General features: G+C 55.3%; 1 protein-coding gene across 3 annotated transcripts in view; it reads right to left on the bottom strand.

Moving 5' to 3' along the window:
- SEZ6 (seizure related 6 homolog) overlaps nucleotides 1-12,050 on the bottom strand; it is a 44,591-nt gene extending 32,541 nt beyond the window's left edge. For 2 of the 3 annotated variants that reach the window (XM_045525325.1, XM_045525326.1), the window contains exon 1: nucleotides 11,433-11,647. In XM_045525325.1, the coding sequence (XP_045381281.1) occupies nucleotides 11,433-11,487 (55 nt within the window). In that variant the 5' untranslated portion in view covers nucleotides 11,488-11,647. Of the gene's footprint in view, nucleotides 1-11,432; nucleotides 11,648-11,969 lie in introns of those variants that run through there. The other variant, XM_045525327.1, reaches the window with a different exon arrangement.
- Between the last annotated feature and the right edge of the window lie 10,125 nt (nucleotides 12,051-22,175).

Here is a 22,175-nt window from a genome sequence, read left to right as displayed (position 1 = left end):
TGACAGGAGCAGCAGGGGCCCCCCTGGTGTCACCCCCCTCGCCAGTCTGACAACTCATCAGTCTGCTGTACCTCGCCCTGATTGCGCCAACTCCCAGTAGCGTGGCCAGGGCGGGGGTCTAGGTAGGGATGGGGGTGGGTGCTGGGCTTCCTTCCCTCCCTGGAGGGGGTTCTGTCCGGCAGCTCCTTCTGTCCATCTGTTGACCCTGGGCCCCTTCACCTGCCTGCTATGTTAGGCACGAGGGAGAGGAACGAGGAACTACCCGCTGGTCCCAAGGTGGAGGTATGGAGTGGGTGGGCAGAGAAACGTGGCCCAGAGCTGGGTGCTCAGGGCATAGTCCTCCCCCACTGCTAGCCACTTCCCCTACCATCATGTCAGCAGCAGAGCCCATATTTCTCAGAATGGAAAACCTTGGAAATGTCAGCAGGGACAAGGAAGCCTGCAGAGGCAAGAACTGCATTCTCCCTGGAGTCAGTACCAGGGCCAGCTCAGGACAAGGGTTGATCTAGGGAGAAACAGCCAGTCCCCCCATCCTTTTCCCCATTGTGTGGCTCCAGACACCCACCGAGGACAGTCCTTCTCAGCCATGGAGCCTAGCAAGATGCGGCTGTAAGGTGCCAGGGCCTCAGAGAAGGTACCTTCTTGGTCCCAGACAACCCCCTTTTGCCCCCCACCCTGAGGTTCAAAAGCCAACACCATTGAGGCTGTTCCCAGCACCTGTGTCCACCTCTGAGCTGAATCACCAGTCTCGTAGCCCCAAGATTCTGTGGTCTTTGGGTCAGATGAAGGGGCTTATTCTGTGCCCCAAGGCCAAAGTCACCTCCCTGACCTTGTGACCTTTGCCCTGTGGCTGCTTTTGTCTGCTACATCTGGAAGGAGCTGAATTTGGGGAGCTTAGCAGGGGATGGAAGGGCCCGTAGCCCAGACCCCTGGGCTACCCTGGTGCTGAAGGAGGCTCTGGCCACTTCCCACCCTGGAGGTCTCTAGGGTGTCTGTTCTCAGCTGTGAAAGCTGAGGAGCCTGGTGAGGCCTTGTCAGAGCCCTGGCTCCCCTGTGGAGGTTGCTCTGCCCCGACAGGCTCTGTGACCTTGAGCTTGTCCTGCCCTCTCTGGGCCTGTCTGGTTTTTCATACAGTACTTGGCTCCTGACTTTTTAGAGAGTCTTTGGGTGGGTGGGACAGAGTCATGGCCCCTCTATTGTCGGTGTCCAAACCCGGAGGTTGATGGAAACTCCAGGTGGGAAGGGGCTTGGCAGCGTGGGGGACTGTGCTCTATTGAATTGCCATTTTCCTTCTGTGTGCACTAGAGCCCGTCTCCTCGTCTCCATCTGCTGAGAATCTGGAGGGCCAGGCTGTGTGTGTGTATGTTTGTGTGTGTGCATGTGTACACATGTCCGTGTGTGAGCATATTCGTGTGCATGTATATGAGGGAGCATCAGGTGGGAGCGGGGGATGGAGGTGTGAGAAGAGGACCCAGACAGAGCTCTCACATTTCGGGGCACCAGCTGTGTGCCAGACTCTCTGCTGCCCCTTCACCTACACTGGCTGATTAATCCTCCCCACCCACAGGTAAAGAAGTGGGGTCAGAGAGCTGACATGACCTGTGGGAGGTGGGCCAGCTCTGCCTGGGAGGTAGACCCTGGGGCATTCCTGCCCTGCTGAGCTCAAGAGACAGACAGAGGCAGGGATGAAAGACCTCTGAAGGCAAAGCCAGCCTGAGCCCAGAGGCCAGGGCTGCCTCCCTCCTTGGCCTCTCCGTTCAGGCCCCTTGGACTGCCCTACCCTACCCCCTCCCAGCAGGTGTCAGTTTCCAGGGCAGCTGGTGGGGCAGTGATGGGGGTGTCTGGAGGGGAATGAGCTGCAGAGCTGAGCTGCAGCAGGGGCCTGAAACCACTCTGGGAAGTGCCTGGTAGGTAACCTCATCCAGCAGTGCCTCCGTCCTCTCCACACCCTGACACTTTGAGCCCCTCTCTGCCTCTCCCAGCTTCTACAGGGGAGACCCAGGTGCTCCAGCCTTATTTCCAAATGGCCTAGGGAGGAGTCACTGGAGGCCTGGGCTCTGCCCTTAGGGACTTGGTGAGGTTGGCGGGGGTGGGGACAGGGCAGAGGGAGGGCAGCCTGGGACCTTCTCCCAGCCCCAGACAGGTAGGATGGAGCTTAATTTGCCACAAGATGTAGGCCCTGCACCTGTGGGCTACCCCAGGCTGCCCTTGCCTCCAAAGCCTGCGGGATGGAGGGGAAAGGGCCTCACCGGCCCAGCACTCCAGCTCCCTGAGGCTCCCCAGGCGTGGCCGGTTCCTCCACTTCCCAAGCAAGCCTGAGTGGGGGGAGGGGTGGGGTACAGAGCTGCTAAAAATAGCAGCAGCAGCTCCAGCTATGAGTCTCCTTGAGGGGTCAGTGGAGCCCAAGATTGGGGAAGAAGAGAGTGGAGTGGGCTGCAGGGAGGGGATAGACCAGCCTGAGCTGGGGCCTCCTGTGTCTACACCCAGACCACAGCCCCAGGATGCAGGGACAGAGGGCACAGATATGCAGGGACATATGCACACAGACACCACACATAGGTGAATAACCAGGCAGAGACACACATGGGCACAGCTACCTGCACATCTTGGGCTGCTTCTCCTCCAGAGGGGCCCAGCTGCACGGTCCCCAACCCCTCAGGCCTCTCCCCTGCCTCAACCTTGCTTTGACCTCCATAGACCCCACCAAGCTGGGTGTGTGGACAGCTTGAGCAGAGAGCACTAAGTCCTCCTCCCCTGTCTCCTCCAGTCTCCTCTGCATGAGGCCCAGGGCAGGGAAGGACCAGGGGGCATCACAGGTGGCATCAGGGGTACAGGCACAGCACAGACCAGAGTTAGGGCACCACCCAGTGGCTGGGCCTCAGGGGCACCACCCCGGCCTGTGCAACGGGCATGGGGGGGAGGGGCGTGGGAGAGATGTGACTGGACCCAGTTGGGCAGCAGTAGGGCTCTACCAGGACATGGGTGGGCAGTGGGGGAAGGGGACAAGGGATTCTGGATAAGGAAATGCATGGACGACCTCTCCTGTGTGCCTTGTTTGATCTCACCTTCACACCTTTGCCTGGAGATGTCAGGGGCTCTTCAGTCCACAAAAGGTGACTCCATCTCCCACATTTCCTCTAACCAGCCAGAAAATAGGGCCTCATGACAGCAGGGCCCTGCCAGCTGCTGGACCAGATGTTTCAAATCACCAGCACATCTCTTTGCTGGATGCACATGACATCTAAGACAACGTCCATCAGAGCAGCCAGCCAGGGTGAAGACCCTTAGCAGCGTCGGGAACCCAACCTTCGTCCCTCTGCACTGCTGGGCTCGCCCCCCACCCTGCCGCAACAGACCGGGCCTGGGCTCCTGGGGCAAATGATTCAGCCTCCCCGGTGATTTCCTTTGATCCTGATGCTGTTCCTTGAAAGAAGTGGGACAGGGACAGGCACCATAAATTCCCAAGGAGACTGAGGCACAGGGAGGTGACACAACTTGCCCAAGTTCACCCAGCCAGAAAGAACCAGTACTGGGTGTAAACCCTGGGGGCCCAGCTTCCTGACCAGCTCCTCTTATTGTGTTCTTCCTTTGGGACTGCCCCCTCCTCCCTGAGGCACAACTTGGCTCCCTACACTGCCTGGCACCCCCACCCCAGGCGCTGGGACTCCTTAGGCACCTGCTGGCTGGTGGGACTCAGGCCAGACACTCAGCAGGTGGCTGCTAGGGGCACAAAGGAGCTGGTGCTCAGCTGCTGAGCTGGGAGGGAGGGAGGGAGGGAGGGAGACGCTGTGGGGAGGGAGGAGGGATCTGGGCTGGAAGTGGGGGGGCAGGGTCTGCTGCGGTGCCTTTAACAAGCAGTCAGCAAACAGCATGCAAATGAGCATGGGGGGCTCAGCGGTTCAGGCTTTCTTCAAGGCATCCCCCAAGTTCCGCCCTGGCAGCCTGAAGACCAGCTAGAGAGAGGGGCCTGTGGGGAGGGGAGGAGTAGGGGACTGGGGGGAGATGCTGAGGTTGATGCCAGGGTGTCAAAATGCTGGCTGGGACCCTGGGGACAGTGTGGCAGGAGGGGGTGGGCAGGGAGAAAGGGCAAGGGAGGGGTATGAGGGGGAAAGGTGAGACCCACTGCTTGGATTCTATAGCACATGTGGTTTGGTGGCAGGAGGTGCCCTGCACCTGCCCTGCCTTGTTGGGGCTTAGGGGCACACCAAGACCCAGCAGACATGGGAAGAGTTGTGAGGGAGGGCACCCGTCATGGGCTAGTCCAGGGACCCTAGAGGCTTGCTAGGCCCTCACAGACCCAAAAGGTGAAACCTTTTGCTACAAATGAGAAACTGAGGCCCTGAACAGTCCCTGGCCAGGAGTCTCCTCCTATCCTTCTGAAGGCCAGAGTAGTTGGATCATGTGGGTGCTGTTTGGCATCTCATCTGTATCTCATTCTATTAAAATCAGAGAGTCATTGGTCTGCCTGGAGAGGTAGTCACAGATGAGCTTATCAAGAAGGGAGGTCTGGGGGCGGTGGCTCATGCCTGTAGTCCCAGCTACTTTGGAGGCTGAAGCAGGAGGATTGCTTGAGCCCAGGGGTTTGAGGTTGCAGTGAGTTATGATGACACCACTGCACTGTAGCTTGGGTGACAGAGCAAGATGCTGTCTCAGAAAAAAAATAAAAATAAAAAAATAAGAGAAGGGAGCTCCCCTCCAGACTGGGTGCCTTAAGGACAGGGATTATGTTGTATTCCTGCCTATCAAAGCACCTGGTAGGGTTGAATAGAGGGTTGGTGAGCGGAGAATGGATGGGTGGATGAAGAATGGACAGGCTAAGTTCTGGATGGGTATCATTGGGTGTTTGCAAGACAGAGAGAGCCATCTGGGCTAGGTGGTTAGGAAAAGGGGGATGAGAGAACTAAAATAAGCAGAAGGACCCAGGGTAGCATTCCAGGTATGGAGAAATGGCTGAGCAAAACTGTAGAGGTTGGACCAAACATGACATGCACAGGGTCTAGGATTCACCCTAGCATCCTCACTGCATCTCCCTGTTGCCCTCTTCCCATTGTCCACTTGGTCCCTGCTCATCTCCTGGCAGAACTCCTTGCTCCTGATGGACCGAGCCAGGACCTCCCACCCCACTCCCTCCCTTCCTGCCTGACTGCCTGCCAGCAAGGCTGCAGACTGCAGCCAGAGACCCGGAGACCCAGATTGTTGTTGGAGAAACGGCAGGTTTGTGGATTGTTGTTGGAGCAGTGGCAGGTTTGTTTGCTCCAGAGCCCACGAGAAATCTCAACAATCAATGGCCAACAACACTTTGCCTGAGGCTGCAGCATCGATCCTCCCTTCCCAGGGCTGGCTTCCCAGGGCTGGCGGCTGGGGGGCAGGTAGGCAGGTGGAAGGAAGCTAGGGCCTGTTCCAGCCCTCCAGCATAGGGGCTGGGCCTCAGGGGAGGTTGAAACAGGTGGAGTGGGGCAGCCCAGGATGCGAGGACAGGAGTGACTGGTCCTCTCATTTACCAACCCCCAAAGGATTGGAGAGTGAGAGTCACCCAAGGTCTCTGACCTCTGGCTCAAGACTTCAGGGAGCACAGTTCACCTGACTCCTAGCCCCATGCACTTTCCTGGCCTCCTAAGTGTTGGAAAGGATGTTTTATTCCTTTGCCAGCAAGATAAAATGTCCTTAACCTGCAGCAGTAAGGACTGAGAACAGACATCAACAGAGAAGCAGCTGTCATCACCAGAAATGTGCTAGAAGAAAGTTAGGGGCTGGTTAGGTCTTGGGTCTGTGTGACAACATGGATTTGAACTTGGTCTATAAAAGGCAGATAGATAATAGCTTCTATCTCATAGAGATGATAAGAGAATGAAATGAACAAACGTATATAAAGCACTTTGTACAGTACCTGGCACATAGTTGGTACCTAATAAATGTTTGCTATTATCGTTGCTGCTATTATTATTATTTGGATAGTGATTCTCTCCTGGGTCCCCATCTGCCTGTACTGAAGCTCTGCCCTGGGAAGGAAGAGTGGACACCGTGTTGGCTGAAGCTAGGTTTGTAAAACGGGCAGGCACTTTGGGGTAGCCTTACTACTTATTGGCTGTGTAGCCCCAGGGTAAATGACTTACTCTCCAAAACTCAGTTTTCTCATCGGTAAAGTGGGGATAACTAATCTCTTATTGTGAATATTAAATAGAAAAGGCATAGGAAAGGCTTGACCAGTGAAGGCTGGGCCCCTGGGGGTCCTGGGCCAGGCCTCATACCTCAATGCATGTTTGTGGAATGACTGAATGAATGACAGTGGATAAACTCCAGGGCCTGATTTTTTAACATCTGTGGACCTGAATTGCTGTGGTCCTCGATGATTCTTAGGCCGCCTACTCTCCATTGATGGGCATGCAGGCTCGGAGCTCCCTGCAAAGTTTCATGTTGGTCCCTCTAAGCCATGTGAGGGTGTCTGAAGCTGAGATGGATGAAGGGACTATGGAGCCAGATGATATGGCATTGTCCCTCGCTTACCTCTGTCTTTAATTTCATACAGGGTAACCCTCTCAGCCAGCAGGTGGTGGGTGTTGTCGGAGGGAGTCAGGAAGCCTAGGCTCTGGGCTCACCTCTGTCCAATAGCCACCTGCGCAACTCTCATTAATTTATTCAACACATATTTAATGTCTGCCATGCTGGGCTCTGTGCCACTGGGAACCCAAGCAGCGGTAGCACTATGGGGTGACTAGGCAGAGGCTTTAGCCACTCAGAATGGCCATCAGCACCCCACCCCCAAGCCACCTCAGGCTGATGGCATGACAGCTTAATTTGTAGAAGGGAAAAACTAAGTAAAGGCTATAATTTACAGTTGGGATAATTGCCCAACTGTTAGGAAAGGGAAAAAATCCTAACATACAATCTATATAAAAATAGTGTGCTTGCTACGCAAACTCAGCTTCAAGATGCGGTCCCAGCTGCCACGGGCCCACCTCGCCTTTCTAACCAAGCAGCTGACCCTCAGCTTCTCTGAAATAGGAATTCTGGAGCTTCCCCAAGGCACAGGGGCTGAGCGAAACAGATGGGTGTCCTCTTCTGTGAGTTCAGTCTTGCTGCTGGGGAGGAGTGTCAGCAGCTAGGCTCTGGTGACCCAGCAAGACTGGAACCTTGACAGGGGAAGCCAAGGGATGGCGGGAGCACAGAAGGGTCCCCTGACCCAGGCTGGAGGACAGGTGAGGCTCCCCTGAGAAGCTATGCTGTAGATGCTCTATAAATACGTACTGAAGGATTACAGGAAGTACCAGCTAAGCTAACACTTGAAGCATGAAGTAGAGAGAGCCAGGTTGGCCCAGGAGGGGAAAAGAATTTCAGACAGAAGGAATGACATGAGCCCAGAAGCTGTTGCAAGCTTGGCTAGTTTGGGGAACTGAAGCTGAAACTCCTTTGGCCTGGCTGGGTGAGTTGGCTTCCTGGAGTTGCTGCTTCCTGTTGGAATTGGCCTTGGAGACCTCCTAGTACTGGCTTCCCCCCTCCCAACTGGCAGCATTGTCTCCTCTGGAAGCCTCTTCCATACAGAACCTGGTTCCCCCTCCCTGAGAGTGGTTCAGTAAGCTGGGGAGCAGAAATCTGCAAGAACTTTGAGGCCCTGAAGTGCTCCTAGGCCTGGCAACCTTACATTGAAGGCTCCAGAAAGTGAAGACCCAGAGAGGGCAGGGGCATGCCTGAGGCCACATGGGAGCCGGGCTCTTAGCCATCTGGGCTGAGAGGTTCCTTCACTACAGTAACCCTTGCCTATGGGCCCTTTTCTGCACCCTCTTTCTTCTTTTGGGGGCATGGTGGAGTACTGAGCCCTGACAGCTCTGCCCAGGTGGGGGCGCAGCATCCCCGAGCCGATTGCAGCCTGGCAGACGGGGCCTGGTTGGGCTAGGAGAGGTGGGGACAAGGAGGACTGAAGGAGCCTGGAGGGCGGGGGACTGGCGGGAGGGAGGGGCTGAGGAGGCAGGCTTCTCATATGCCCCCCATATTCAGGCCGCCATGGTGGCGGCGGTGGTAGGGAACAGAAGCCCAGTTTCTAATTAAGCCCAGTTTCTGATTAAGCCCAGCCCCTGTGTCTCCTTGCTCCCCATTAGCACCCCACGGTGTCCCCAAGGCATTTTAAGCTGCCACTCTGTTGAGGAGGCCGGGATGGCCGCCAGGGCCTGCCAAGCTTGATGAGCTTCAGCCTGTAAGGGGCAAAAAGCCAACTCAGACTTTCCCCTCCTGCATGTGGCAGTCTCTGGGTCCTCCAGTCTCCTCAGAAGCCCAGGGAGGCCTCCTGCCCGCCACGCCAACCTCTGGGGCTCTGAGTGAAGTCCAGGCTCTTTCCCTGGGGTCTTGTCCCCAGCACCGCTTCCTGACACTGAAGTGCCAGGCTCCGGGACAGGGAGCAGGGCCTGGTATGAATAGCAGCCCCCAGACTCAGGAACGTGCTGGTAGAATCCAGCACCTACCCAGGAGTCTGCAGGAAGCAGCAATTACCATTTTAGGTTAAGGCAGCCCTGGTTTGTTAACCCTTGCAGCACTGGGGCTCCTGGAAGCCAAGTCGTCCTTCCCCTTCTCTCCTTCTTCCTCCAGTCCCGGCCTCGCAGACGCCACCCCCCAGTTCCTGGCTGAGTGGGCAACCCAGACTTGTCATCCCCAGCCCCCTCTTCCCACCACACTCTCAAATGGAGCTCAGAGAGGCGGAGCAGCAGGTCCAAGGTCACACAGCCAAGGAGGCAGCCTCCTCCCCGGGAGACCCAACCTCACTCTCGGCTGCTTCCACCTTCACAATCTCCCCAGGCCACATTCACACACGCAGAGTTTAATTAACTTTATTGATATTCAGAAATTAGGAGAATGACTAAAGGTAATTGCTCATTAAAAATCATTAAACTGACACAGCAGGCCCAGGCACGCGCAGCCCCTCCCACACCGCCGCCTTCCCCCGCTGTGGCAGGATCGCCCAGGAACCGCCCACAGGTGGGGAGGACACCCATTGGCCCACGGTACCCCTCACGCCTGAGGCCAGTTGAGCCCTGGAGGCTGCAGGAGGGGATAGGGGACGGAGCCTGTGGGGGTGGCCCCAGCCCCGCGACATCCCGCCCTACCTCTGCAGCCTCCACCCACCCGGCCTCCTGCGGCTTCTGGGCCGCGCCTGGCTGCGTCCTGCGGCCTGCATCCTGCCTATGAGCAAAGCTCTGAGGGCCTCGTCTCGAGGCCGAAAGGCTGGGAGGCTGAGGGACACTCGACTCTGGCTGCAGAGGCTCCCAGCCTGAGGCCTTTGCTCCTCCAGGGTCGCCTTTGTATAGCAGAGGTGCCCAGGAGCCCTGAGATGGCCGAATGCACTGCTCCCCAGTGGGACGACTCAGTATCCCAATGACTGGGACCTGCAGCCCCATGGAGGAGGGAGGGGCCTCCAGGCCACCCAGCTCCCTCTCACCCTCAGCTTTGGCAATTGGGGGCCACTTCCTCATCTCCCTTGGGGAGTGAAAATAAAGGTCTTCCCCACCAGTCAGACCCCTACCCACATACCCCTTGGGCAAGCGGCCCCATGGGCACTGGAGATCCCAGTGGATCAGGACCACTTGCCAGGGACACCCAGAGTGAGCAGATTCCTCCCAACACTCATACTCACACTCCCAGTGGGGCTCGTCAGCCTCCCAGCCACACCAGCCTTCCCCCTGGATACCTAGTCTTGCTCCAGCCCTGCAGGGAGCTCTCCAGCCGGCCAAGGCTGCACCGCACACTAGTGGCCTCACACCCTCCTCACACCCGTTCACTGCTGAGCCCTCACCCAACATTCAGACATCCTGAAGTGCAGGCACACTGGGACCTGCTACTCCAGACACGCAGGAACCTGATTACACTCACTCAGACCCATGCACCCACACAGCAGGCCACAGACTACATGCCAGGGGACATACACAGGCCCAGTGCCCCCAGGGAGCTGTCCAGCGCCAGGATGTCAGACCAAGACAGGTCCTGAACTCCTAGGGGCATGCTGGCCAGCTGGGCCAGGATACCGGCTACTCCTCCCCCGTCCCGTTGCAGGGGTGGGGCTTGTGGGACTCTTCCCCCAACTGCCAACATGAACACACGGTTCCAAGTTCCTGAGCTGCTGGAGGAACCCCAGTGGGCAGCCAGGTGGCAGGGTGAGAACATTGGGCTTTGTGCGAGTGAAGCTAGAGGCTTAGAGAGGGAGCTTCTGCATCCCTGGGGCCACAGAAAAAAAACTGACATCCAGGGGCCCAGTCTGGTCCAGGCAGTTCTGCCCTGACCTCCGACCAGGCCTGGAAAGATTGAACTCAGAGGCTAGAAACTTCACCTTCTCCCCTCTCCACATCAGACGCTGAACCGTATGGCAAGGGAGGGCAGGTCCCAACTCCAAGAGCGGTGCGGGTGACCCCACGAGGAGACTGGCTGCAGCAGGAGTAGGACCTGGTGGGCGTCAGTAGCTTCAGTGAAACCTTGTTTGAGCTGGGACGGCAGTTCCAGAAGAAATCTTCCTTCTCCAGGGCACAAAACCCTCATCCTCTCCCCAGCACTCCCTTGCTGCCCACTGTATGGCCAAGGTTCCCTCGACCCTAGACCGGTGAAGTTGGGGACCGGACTCCCAGAGGGGAGGCTGGCGGCCGCTGGGTGGGGGACTTGTCCTCCCTCCACCAATCTGCTGCCATGGGGTGGACGGGGCCAGGCAGGACTGCAGGCCCCGGAGGGAGGCAGAGATTCAGACGTGTGGGGTGTGTGTGTACAGGGAAAGGAGTTCAGGGAGGACAGAGTCTCTATCCCAGGACCACAGCTGCTGCAGCCCAGGGCAGAGCGAAGAGCCGGATAGGGGGCCCGGGCCCCCGCGAGTTTCTCCCCAGAATTATGTTTTAGGTTTCGGCTCTGGCGTGGCAACGCCAAGACGGAGGGAGGTGAGCGATGTCCCAACCCCGGGTTTAGTCGCCATCTGGCTCCGTCCCTCCGCAGTGAGGACGCGAGGGGCCCCGGAACCGGCGGCAAAGTCGAGCGAAGTTTGGCGGGCAGCAGGCGAGGCGGGACCGCGGGCCGCCAGCCAGACCGTCCCGACTCGCCGCCCCGCGCCCCCCCGCACGCGCCCCGGCGCCCCTAGACGCCCGGAGTGTGGCGAGGTAGCGCGCGGGCGAGCGCGTGTCTGTGGGGAGGGGGTGGCGCGTTGAATTGCAGCAGAGAAATCCCATTAGATCTGGGGAGATGATTAAAGGCGAGGTCTCGACCGGGCGCGGATGGCGGGAGCCGCGGCGGCTTCCCGCCCGCGAAGCCCGCGCCCCGCCCGGCTCGGCCGGCGCCGGGGGCAGCGCAGCCGGCGGGGCGCGAGGCTTGGGCTGGGCGGCCGGACGCGTGGAGCCGGGCGCCGGGTCCTCCTTTCCCGCTCCTAGGACCCCGCTCCCGCCCGTGTCCTGCCGCCGGACGCCGGGGTCCCTTACCGTGAGCCAGGAGCGCCAGCAGCGCGGGCAGGAGCAGCAGGGCTGCCGGGCGCATGGTGCTGCTTGCAGCCGCGCCCCGGCCGGGGGCCGCGGCGGGAGGGCGCGAGGGTCGGCGGGGCGTGAGCGCCGGGGAGGTGCGGAGCCGGGTCCGGCCGGGCAGAGGGAGCGGGGCCGCCGCCGCCACCGCCGCCAGCGCCTGACAGAATCAGCACCACGGCCAGCGCCTGGCGTCGGCGCCGGGGATCGCCGCGCGGGGCTGGGGGCGGGGGCGCGGGAGGAGCGGCTTACCGTAAAGTCTCAAGCAAAGGCGCAGAGACCCAGCGGCAGGAGCACGGGCTCCCGCGCCACCGCCGGCTCAGGGAAAGGACTGCCCTGCCGATGTGGGCACACGGCCCCCGCCCTTCCGCGCTGCCCACGCCCAGCCAAAGCCTGCCACCCTCTCCCCGGTTCACAGCCTGCCGAGAAGGTGGGTTCTATCCCGATTCTTCATGAGAGCGAGCAACCCTCTCCCCACCTCTCTCCACCCCATCCTGGTACCTGAGGGCCCCAAGGGTGACCTGGGAAGACATCGAGAGTGAGGCAGCTGGGAGGCTCGCGTGCCCTTGTGGCAGCTCCGTCCTGGGCCGATAATGAAGATGGCTTTTGAGCGTACAAAGGACAATAAATTATTACTTTGCGCTCAATAAATGCCAGGGCTCCAGGCAGCTGCATCAGCAGCAAACTGTGCTCACAGAAAAGCTTAATTATCCTGATATTATAGTTAAAAGCCAGTGGCACTTGTGTCCCGGGGAGACATTCTTCACTTGGCAGGAGGCAACCCAGGCCAAGCCGTGGGCAGCTGAAGATAGCATCCTGGGTCCCCATGCAGCCCTGGATCTCCAGGCCCCTGCGTTGGCCCCTCTGCAGGACCAGAGAAGCCACAGTGACAGTCAGCACAGACCCTTCATGCTAATCCCTGTCCGTTTTCCTGGAACTGGTGGAGAAAATGGTACAGGCATGAGGGAGGGTTCCCTGGGGCCATTTTAGATAGAGATTTGCAGGACACCCAAGAGAGTAGCCAGGGAGGCTGTGCTATGGGAGGTGTGGAAAAATATGCTTCCAGGGCCCTGCTTGGGCCACAGAGCCCCGAAGAGTCACAAGGGAGCAAGGGAGCAGTCATAGCTGTGCCATCCCTGAGCTACTCTTTAGACCGTGGCGTCCATGGATGGGTTCACTTGAAGAGCTTCAACAGGCACAATGGAACATGACCCTGTGGCTGATGGTATTATTCCCTGTAGAGAAGAGGAGGATTGAACTCCCTTTGGCCCCCTGGGAGAAGAGCAGCTTTGTGTTTAGTTCTTTTCACATGAACTTAGCTCCTCCCCAAAGCCCAGACCCCAGTCATTGTCCAGTGCCCTTCCTGACCTCATCCTGGAAGCAGGTGGCAAAATTTCTGCCCTTAAGTCAAATTTGTTCGGGAGTCTTTGGATCCTTTTGAGCCCTGGAGTCTTCCAGCTCTGCTCGTTGGATTCCCTCCAGGTCCTCTTGCTGGGGGCTCTAGGAAGCCACCTTGACTGCTGTACAGAATCCCAGGCAGCAGGCAGGTGGCATGTGGAATTAGAAGCTGGGATTTCTGGACAGTCGTTTTGAGAAGCTGAGGAAAAAGAGGGTAGTGGCAAAAGGATGGCAGAAAGTGGGAGGAGTTGATGAAAGAACCAGAGGTGAGGAGAGGAAGCCAGGAAAGAAGGTACAGAGGGAAAGGAGAAGGACAGTTGCCAACAGGAGGGAAAGAGGGACAGGGTAGAAGGTTCTGTGGCTGCTGGAAGTTTAGGGAATACTGGCAAGTGTCATGGGATTCCTCCTTTCCTCCTTGAAAGTATTCCTGGGCTCCTCTAGTGTCCTTGGGCCCCTCAGGACTAGGCAGCTTGGGCAAAGGGGGCTGAGTCATAACTTAGGGATAAACCTTGTGTGCCAGGATGATTCATGGGGACGTGGAGGCTGGTGGCAGGCTTGTCTGACTCTCCTGGCAAGTAGGGTTCTTGATGGGCTGGGCACTACCCACAGGAAGGGCGAGAGGAGCCATCCGGGGTCTTGCCACATGACCCTCCCTAGGCAGTCCCCTACGGGGTCCGATGGAGACTATGAGTCCCCTGAGCTCAGAGAGTGGGCTTGTGCTGCTTGATGGGACTAATAATGTGCCTGCGCTGTCCCTCCCTCCTAAGGATGGTCAACATGGCCTCTATGCAGTGGGTTCACAGTTAGGCTGAGGCAGAGCCTGGGCCAAACTGGGAAGCAGTAGAGTTTCTGTCAAGCACCCTCTGTCATACCCTCCTCCGAAGGGCCTATTCTGCCCAGACCTCAGTATCACCCACAAATTGAGGACAATAAAGTGCCCAAGGGGACATTCAGCTGTATACAAGGCTTACAGGCTTATAGTGTACTTAATTCAAATACACATTTGAAAGTGGCATCCTGAGGGGACTTGCAAAACTCCCCTCACTGGTCTCATTTCTCCTGTTGTCTGTGTCCCCCACCCGGCCTTTTTGCTCCCAGAGGATCCTGGGCTTCCCCTTTCTATGTAGTTGCTAACTTAATTGTCTGTCTTCTCAACTAGCTGTCAATGCTGTGAAGGCACAGACCATGTCTATGTCATTACGCACAACCTCACCCAGTGGCTGGCACGTAGTAGATGCTCAATAAATATTTGTGTGTAAGTGATGGGGGCGGGGAGTGTCTAAAGCCCAAGGCAGGTCATTGGTGCCAAATGAGTGCTGTGAGATAATGGAGAAGAGGGCAATTGCTTCTTCTGGGGCTGAGGCAAGGTCAATGAAGGTTTCACACAGCAGATGGCTGAAAACAAGTCGAATTTTTTTTTTTTTTTGAAATAGGGTCTCACTCTGTTTCCTGGGCTAGAGTGCAGTGGTGTCATCATCGCCCACTGCAACCTGAAACTCCTAGGCTCAAATGATCCTCCTGCCTCAGCCTCCCAAGTAGCTGGTACTATAGGCACATGCCACCATGCTCAGCTAATTTTTAAAATATATATTTTGTAAAGATGGGGGTCTCTCTGTGTAGCTCAGGCTGGTCTCGAACTCCTGGCCTCAAGCGATCCTCCCACCTCGGCCCCCCAAATGGCATGAGCCACTGTACCTGGCCCCCAAATATGTTTTGTGTTTCAATGGAGAGACAGAAGAAGTGCATCCAATGTGGGGGGCATGGCTTATGCAGAGGCAAAGTATTGAGAAATGCGGGATAGTCAGGGGTCAGCGAGAAGACTGGTTGCAGGCGGGGAGCATAGTCCCCACCCCACCCCAATCCTCGGAAGTAGGAGGGAGAGCTGGAGTTGGCTGGGGCCTGGCTGTGAGAGGCTTTATGGTCATCTGAGCTGAAGGATATCCTTGGTGGCTACAGTGAAGAAGTTACCTCATCACAAAGATATTTGCAAGAAATAGGGGAGTCTGGAATCATTAAGGTGCGTTTTCAAGCACCACAGGAACTGCAGGGTTTACTGCTGACTCAGAAGGTGGGGGTGGGCGTGGGGGTGAGATACAATGGCTGAATTAGGATTGAGAGCCAGAGACAGGGAAGAAGGGCCTCTCTGATCCCAGAGACCCTGGCAGCCCCTGCCCAGCCAAAGCCCGACATCCAGCCCCCATCCCTGGAGAAGCCAGCCTCACTTCCCCACTGCCAAATAGCCCATCAATTTGCAGGATCACAGGCACATTGGTGACTCATTTTGAAGTCTCTGCTGGGATGACACTTGCTTTCTGAGCGAGAGGAGGAGAAAATTACTCTCCTCCAAGACAGGTTTCAAACCAGAGCTATATCTTCTGTGGCGCCAAAGGGGTTTTGAGGTTTCAGGGAAGGAGGGGCAGGGGATGCCACCTCACTCGAGAGACTCCCAGGGACACAGAGCTGCCTGCTCACCTCAGCCCACTTCTTGGAGCAGGCTCTGGGACCTTGCAGTCCGGAACAGTCAGGGATGCCAGGGCTCCAGCCGGGCTCCCTGGATTACCCAAAGTCAGCTCTTTGATTTAGGGGCAGGAGGAGGGCCCTGCTCTGATAAATGGAGAGTCCTGGCTCCTAGGCATTTGCTCCCACTCCAGGAGCGGGATCAGACCAGCTGCAGCAAGAGCCCAGCAAGATGGAGACAGCGGCAGAAAGTGGTTTGATGTGAGCTACTTTCTATCTCCAAACAGAGGCCTCCAGCCTGCCCACCACCCCCAGCCAAGGCCTTTGATCCTCCACAGCTCCATAAATGTTTAATGCCACCGGCTGGGCAGAAATGAGGCAGGTGGTAGAATAGGGAGACTGGGGATAGGACTTAAGATCCACGGTGTTGGCTGGATCATTTTCACAGAGGAGCTCTGGGATGGGTGGGAGGAGGCCTTCCTCCTCCCTGTGGTGGGAGAAGTCCCAGGGTTCAAGTTTGTGGCACTAATAAAACTCTTTGAAAACCACCAAGGGGCTGAAAATAAAATGAATAATCAATTGCAAAAGCCCAATCTCTGGTTTGATGAAGGAGAAAGATGGAAAGTTAAATGACAATCAAATGCAAATACAGCTCAACAAACACCACAGCAATTACCAGGCGCAGGAGCCACATGGTGCCTGCAGGCAGCAGGGGTGGGGGATTTGGAAGCCTGGGCCTGTGCAGAGGTGATGGGCGTGGGGCTGTTTTAATGGACAGTTAAATAGATGCAAAAAGCCCTGCATCTACTTTACATACACTGTTGATAAGTGGAGAACTGGAATTTTGGCATTCAGAGGGAGGTTGTACTACCTTCTGTGGCTGTCTCTGCATCATTTCAGAATGGGAGGCCCTGAGTGCCTGGGAGGTGAGGCCAGAGTGAGCGCCTGTGCCAGTCTCACGGGATTCTTCACACCAGCTGATGCTGAAGGTGCAGGGATGAAGCTGAAGGGAGGCTGTAGGGTCCTCCACAAAGGACTCAAGGCACTGGCCTTCCAATAGCTCTAAGGCCCTGGTAAGAAGGGCCTTCTCCTCTGAATTTGCATAATGTTTTGCATCTCATTTGAATATTATTAATTTGGTGTCAGGCTATGTTGGCACAGTGTAGGGAAGAGAACAGCTGGCCTTCTCCCTCCTCTCTGTACCCCAGGGCTTACTCTAAGCATAGCTTTCCCCAACTTGAGGGGCATGAGGCCTCTGCTTTCACTACCCCCTCAGTGTTCCCTGACACTTGGAGAGTCTCTTAGGGAAGCCAGCTCCTAAAAGCCAAGGCTGCCTAGACAGTGTGGCCACCTGCAGAGTTATGTTAAAGGAAGAAGAAAAGGTCCCCCAAGGTCACCTTCACCAGACCCAGAGACACCATGGGAGGATGCTGGGAGCCTTCGTCTCCCCAGCCAATGAAGGCAGCTTGGCTTGGAAAGTGTCCAATGATAATAACCAAGAGAGGGAGGGAACAAAGACAGGCGAGAATCCCAGAGAAATATAGAGGGCTCTAGAAATAAAATTCTCTGAGCTCAATATTTCTAGTGCTTGAACTTCCATAAAATACATCTGTCCAGAGACACTGGGTTTATGGAGCTGCTCTGGGGCTGGGGACCTGGTGCCAGGTTGATGGCCATGTGATGAGGGAGTGGGTCACTAGGTGGGGTGAGCTCCTGAGAAAGAGGGAGGAGGGCCCCGGGGGCATCCTGTGGGCTGCCCCAGCAGGTGGGCATCAAGGGGCTACATTGAGATGAGTATCAGTTATTTGATTGGAGAAGAAATGAAATGCATTCGCGCAGAGGGAGCAGCATGTGCACGGAAAGGCAGGACTAAGAGACGGTTAGTGTGGCTGCATGGCAGAGAATAAGTGTGCTGTGGGCTGTAGCTAGAGAGGTAGGCAGGTGTAGAGCTCCAAAGCTTAGAGGGTTTTACGTGATCGCTGGGCTCTCCCCAGCCTACCCATCTGTCCCTCTATTCATTCATCCTTCACCCAACCACCCACCCAGTTCATTCATCACCCACTCACTAATTCATTTACCGAATGAAGGAACATTTATTGAGCACCGTGTGTGTGCCTGGACCTGAGCTGGCTGCTGGAGGGGTAGAGCCCTCAAGGACCGCCCAGATCAGGGAGGGGAGACAGAGTCTCCACACACTGTACTACAGCATGTCCATGTCTACAAGGTATTTAAACAAGGCTCTGGAAGCCCTAGAGGCTGGGTCTCCCATGGTTCAAGGTTCCTGAGGCAAGGGTCCATCATTCCCTCCAGGGAGCTCTTCAGCCACACAGTTCCTCCTGGCATCTAATTCTCTTCCTTCCTGCTACAAAAATAGCCCACTTCTTACAGCTCTAAAGTGGTGGGGAGTGTTTCTGATGTCCCTTTCCACTGACCCTTCCTTTGGGTCTCAGAGGCATTGCAATCGTAGGAGAACCCAGGAGAACTGGCAGAACATGGTCAGGTCTCCCGCAGACGTCGGAACCCAGCCTCAGATACACTTCTAGCCTCTTCCTTTTCTGGGTATGAAAATAGGACAGAAATCCCCAATGACTTTCAATTCCATCCATGCTTTCCCACTCCTACTCCTCCTTGAACTACTTGTCCTCTGCTTGTGACATCACAATGGTCTCTATGGCAACTGACTGTGAGGTCACTGGTCCTTAAAGCAACAGAATCTGTGGGTCCAAACAATGGCCTGGAAGCCTGAGATGGAGATCACCTCCTGCAGGGAAAGGGGAAGGCCACCCGGTCCTACGGAGGGAGGAGGATGTTGCTCCTCAGCCCATCTACAGAGAGGCCATATTTGTGGTTTGCAAGAGTAAGGCCAGCTAGAGAGAGGAACTGCTCCCGAAAAGGCTGAGGGGTACCCTGAACAGTGTCCAGGAGTTCAGGCCGGAGTTCAAATCTTCCCAGCCTAACACTCGCCTTGGGCAAGTTTCAGAGACTTCGTTTCTTTACATGTAAAAGGAAAATGATGTCACTTGCCTTTCAGAAAAGCATTCAGTGAGATATCCTGCACGAGGGCTTGGCATCTGGTAGGTGCTCAATAACCCTCATTATATTTGTTTTTCTAGCCCCTTAGCCCTTAGCCTAGGGTCTTGCATACGAAATGTGCTTAATTAATGCTTGTGACTGTAAGCACAGGGTGAGGAATAGAGGGCAGTGTTTAGAGCAGGGGAAACCAGTGGACCTGGATTCAAATCCTGGCTCTGCTACTTACCAGCTGGAAGCCTTTGAGCAAATCACCGCACTGCTCTGTGCCTCAGTTTCCTTAACTGTAAAATGGGAGATAGTAATATTATTGTCTTCATAGGGTTGCTTTGGACTAAATGAGACACTGCAAATAAATGGCACAGTTAGGCTGGGGACAGTGGCTCACGCCTATAATCCCAGCACTTTGGGAGGCTGAGGTGGGAGGATTGCTTGAGGCCAGGAGTTCGAGGCTGCAGTGAGCCATGATCTGGCCACTGCACTCCAGCCTGGATGACAGAGCAAGACTCTGTCTCTAAAATAAATAAATAAATAGCATGGCTTGCACATGTTAGGTGCACAGTGGACAGTGGCAATTGTGTTCAGTCTTTTTTTCTTTTCACTCCCTTATTTTACGTAAAAGTGTTCAGTCTTGAGTGAGGCTGTTTCTACACATGCCACACAGTTTCTGTTCACAGTGAGCTTTTAGAAAATGTGAGTTAATCTGTCAGGTGTCCAGAACTGGAGAGTGGGCGAACCTCAAGACATGGCCACAGGATGGCAGTCTCCCCAGGAAAGGGGTCACCACTCCCTTGCTAGAGTCCCCCAGGGCAGACACCCAGCAGTGCTGCCAGCTCATATGAGTCCCAGGGGCTGGGAGCTCCTTGAAGTCAGGAGTTCTTGAAGTCAGAGTGAGCCGTGTCTCACTCGTCTGTGAAGCCCAGGCCAGGGCCTGACCCATGGCAGAGGCCCAGCCACAGTTAAGTGAGTTGAGTTAGAAGATCTTAATAATATACTGGCTAATGTATATTCTGTGCATATCCTGTGCCAGGCTGTGTGCTAGGCACTTGACATGTTATTGTTCCTTACAACAATCTAGGAGGCAGATATTATTGTTATCCATTTTTAAAATGAGGAAACAGAGAAGCTAAGTAATTTGCCCAGGGTCACACAGCTAGCAAGCGATGCTGGAGCTGGGATTTGAACCCAGGCTACCTGGCCCTAGAACCTACACTCTTAACTCCCACACCACCCCCAGCCCCGTATGCCCTGTCCATCTATTTTGCCATTTCTGCCACCACGACCTTCCTCCCCCAGCTCTGCCACCTGCCCCTCTCTTCTGCTTCCTCCAGCCGAGCCTGGGTCCAATGCAGCCCAAAGAATGCAAATTCTCCCCCCACCTGCCTCAGCCGTCTGCCTCCCCCTTTACTGAAATAAAGCTGTGGCTGCCACCGCCACAGCGGAAGCCACCACTGGATCTCTTGCTTATTTCAAGTCCTCCTAAAGCTTGTTGAGTTCTTAACTTATTAAAGATAAGCACATGGAAATAGGGAGCAAATCTCTTTATTTATGACATAATCTCCAGCCCAGAAAAGCGGCAGGAACAGTGTTGCCTATATTAGGGAACCAATAGGAAAAAAATCAATTAGATCCGCCGGAGCGTTTCTCTATTAACTTTCTTCTGATGTTTCTCTTAAGGGTGGCCACGGGGGTCTCTGCCAGTGGCCGGGCTGGAGGAGAGAGGAGAGCTTTGTAGGAACAGAGCAACGAATGTCACCAGGAAGGCAGCAACATAGGAATCTCTCCATGCATGGTTTCCTTCACCGCCTTCCAAACCTCAGCCGGGAAGTCCTTGTGTGGGTTTAACCTCCATGTTTCTTGCTGCAGTTTCGTTTTGGCTGGTGTCTTCAGGGGACAGCTGGTTACTCTTTGCTTCTTGCAGACTTGAACCTCCAAGTCTGACCACATTTCTGCAAGATCCATTCAGGGCAGAATCTTCTTTTTCCTGGAAAAACAATATTCTGGAGGGGCTCATGTTGACTGATTTCTACTGCTGGGTTACACTGCCCCAGACCCGCAGCCACCCCACGAGGTCCTCACGTCCATCTGCCTGCCTGCACGAGCACCCTCCAAGCTGTCTCCCAGAGCTAGGGCTCACCCTTATTCCCGAGAGCCTCCAGGGAGGGGGATACCCCAGCTACCAGAGTAACCCCAGATTTCCCATCTCCTCAAAGGCCGGGGATCATAGCTTGTTCAGTAGTTTTGTCTCAGGGCCAGGCATACAGAAAGGTGCCCAATAAATATTCATTGAATCGATAATTATTATAATAGCTCCATTGGTTGAATGCTTACTCTGTGCCAAGGCTGAGAAGGGCAGGTGCGTTGTCACCTGAAGTAGGACCCCTCTGCCACTCCCTGAACCAGACAACAACAGCTCAGAAGAGCCTTCCAGTTCTGTTGTTTTGTCTTGTTTTTTGGTTAGGTGTAGCGGCGGCAGCAGCTCTGAGAAGTGTTATAATCCTTCTTTTACAGACAAGGAAGCAGATTCAGAGAGGAGAAGCAACTTGCCCAGGCTAATAAATGAATCAGATATTCTATATCCATCCACTTTTGGTCATTGGGAAGTCCTTCTTGAGGTCTGACCTAAACCTTTCCTGTTTCCGCAGCACTGGTTCCTTCTCAGTCCCATGGAAACAGAACAACATCACTGCCCTGCAAACTTCTCTCAGCTCAGGAGTGTCCACCAGCTCTTGGAACGTTGTTGATTCGAAATGAATATTAAACACCAAACCTCACAGAGGCCAGCCCTGCAGGGCAGGCAATGAACCAACCCTCCTCATGCCTGTTCATTATTATAATTAATATTGAGCTGGGTTCGTGGAGACCTCGCCCTGGCCAGGTATTTGGGCTATTTTAGAAGCTTATTCAGATCAATGACAGACAGCTCCGAATAGATAAACTCCCCGCCATCCAGACGAATCAATTTCAACACTGCCGTCACAACAAGCCGAAGAAATCAATCTGATTTTAGGCGACATGGTAACTCAGCGCTGGGCAAGCTGGCTTTAATTTCCGCGTGGCTGAGACCCAGCTTCCTCTGCTCACTGGAGCACCCCTTTTCCCAGCTGGTGCTCCACGCACGCAGGTGCCCAGGGCGCTCAGAGGCTTCAGGCCAAGGGGAGAGGGAAGCTGCATGGAGGACAGGGTGATGAGGAAGCTGTGTGACTTTAAGGAAGGCTCTTGAACCCCCAGACCCAGAAGGAGCTGACTCAGATCCACTGCTGGGATCTTTGTTTTGCTGGCTTCAGCTTCGATTTTCCGCTGCCCTTTGCAAAAACCAAGCCTGGAGGCCTTTCTGGGCTGCCTCCCAAATCAGGGAGCTGCAGAGGTAGGCTGGCTGTCTCAGGCACCAGGACAACTGCCCTTCTTGGTCTTGGAGATTGAGTTTGCCTAGCAGGGTAGCAAAAAACTCATTAGGACAGATATAGCCATTTATTGGGTGTTTACTTTATGTATAGGCACTATGCTAAATACTTTACACATCATCTTCTTAACCCTCATAACTGCCCAAAGAGATAGGTAGCAATTATCCGCATTTTGCAGGGGAGGAAAACAAAGCTCAGAAAGGTTAAGTAACTTGTCCTGAGTCACACAGCTTGGAAGTGGTAGAGCCTGGATTTGAACCCATGTCCATTAGACTCCGTGCCTAAGCTTTAGCCACCACACTCTCCTAAAGGTGACATCAGATTCTCACAATCTGATTCTCACAATCAGCAGTCGTTCCCTGAACTTTCACCCTGATGCTTCAGGTACCGAGTTGAGGGTGTTGAGGAGATGAGAGGG

The sequence above is a fragment of the Lemur catta genome, chromosome 15, assembly GCF_020740605.2.
Source record: "Lemur catta isolate mLemCat1 chromosome 15, mLemCat1.pri, whole genome shotgun sequence".
Lineage (NCBI taxonomy): Eukaryota > Metazoa > Chordata > Mammalia > Primates > Lemuridae > Lemur > Lemur catta.
The sequence above is the reverse complement of the archived record's forward strand: the minus strand, read 5'-3'. Positions and strand labels throughout refer to the sequence as shown.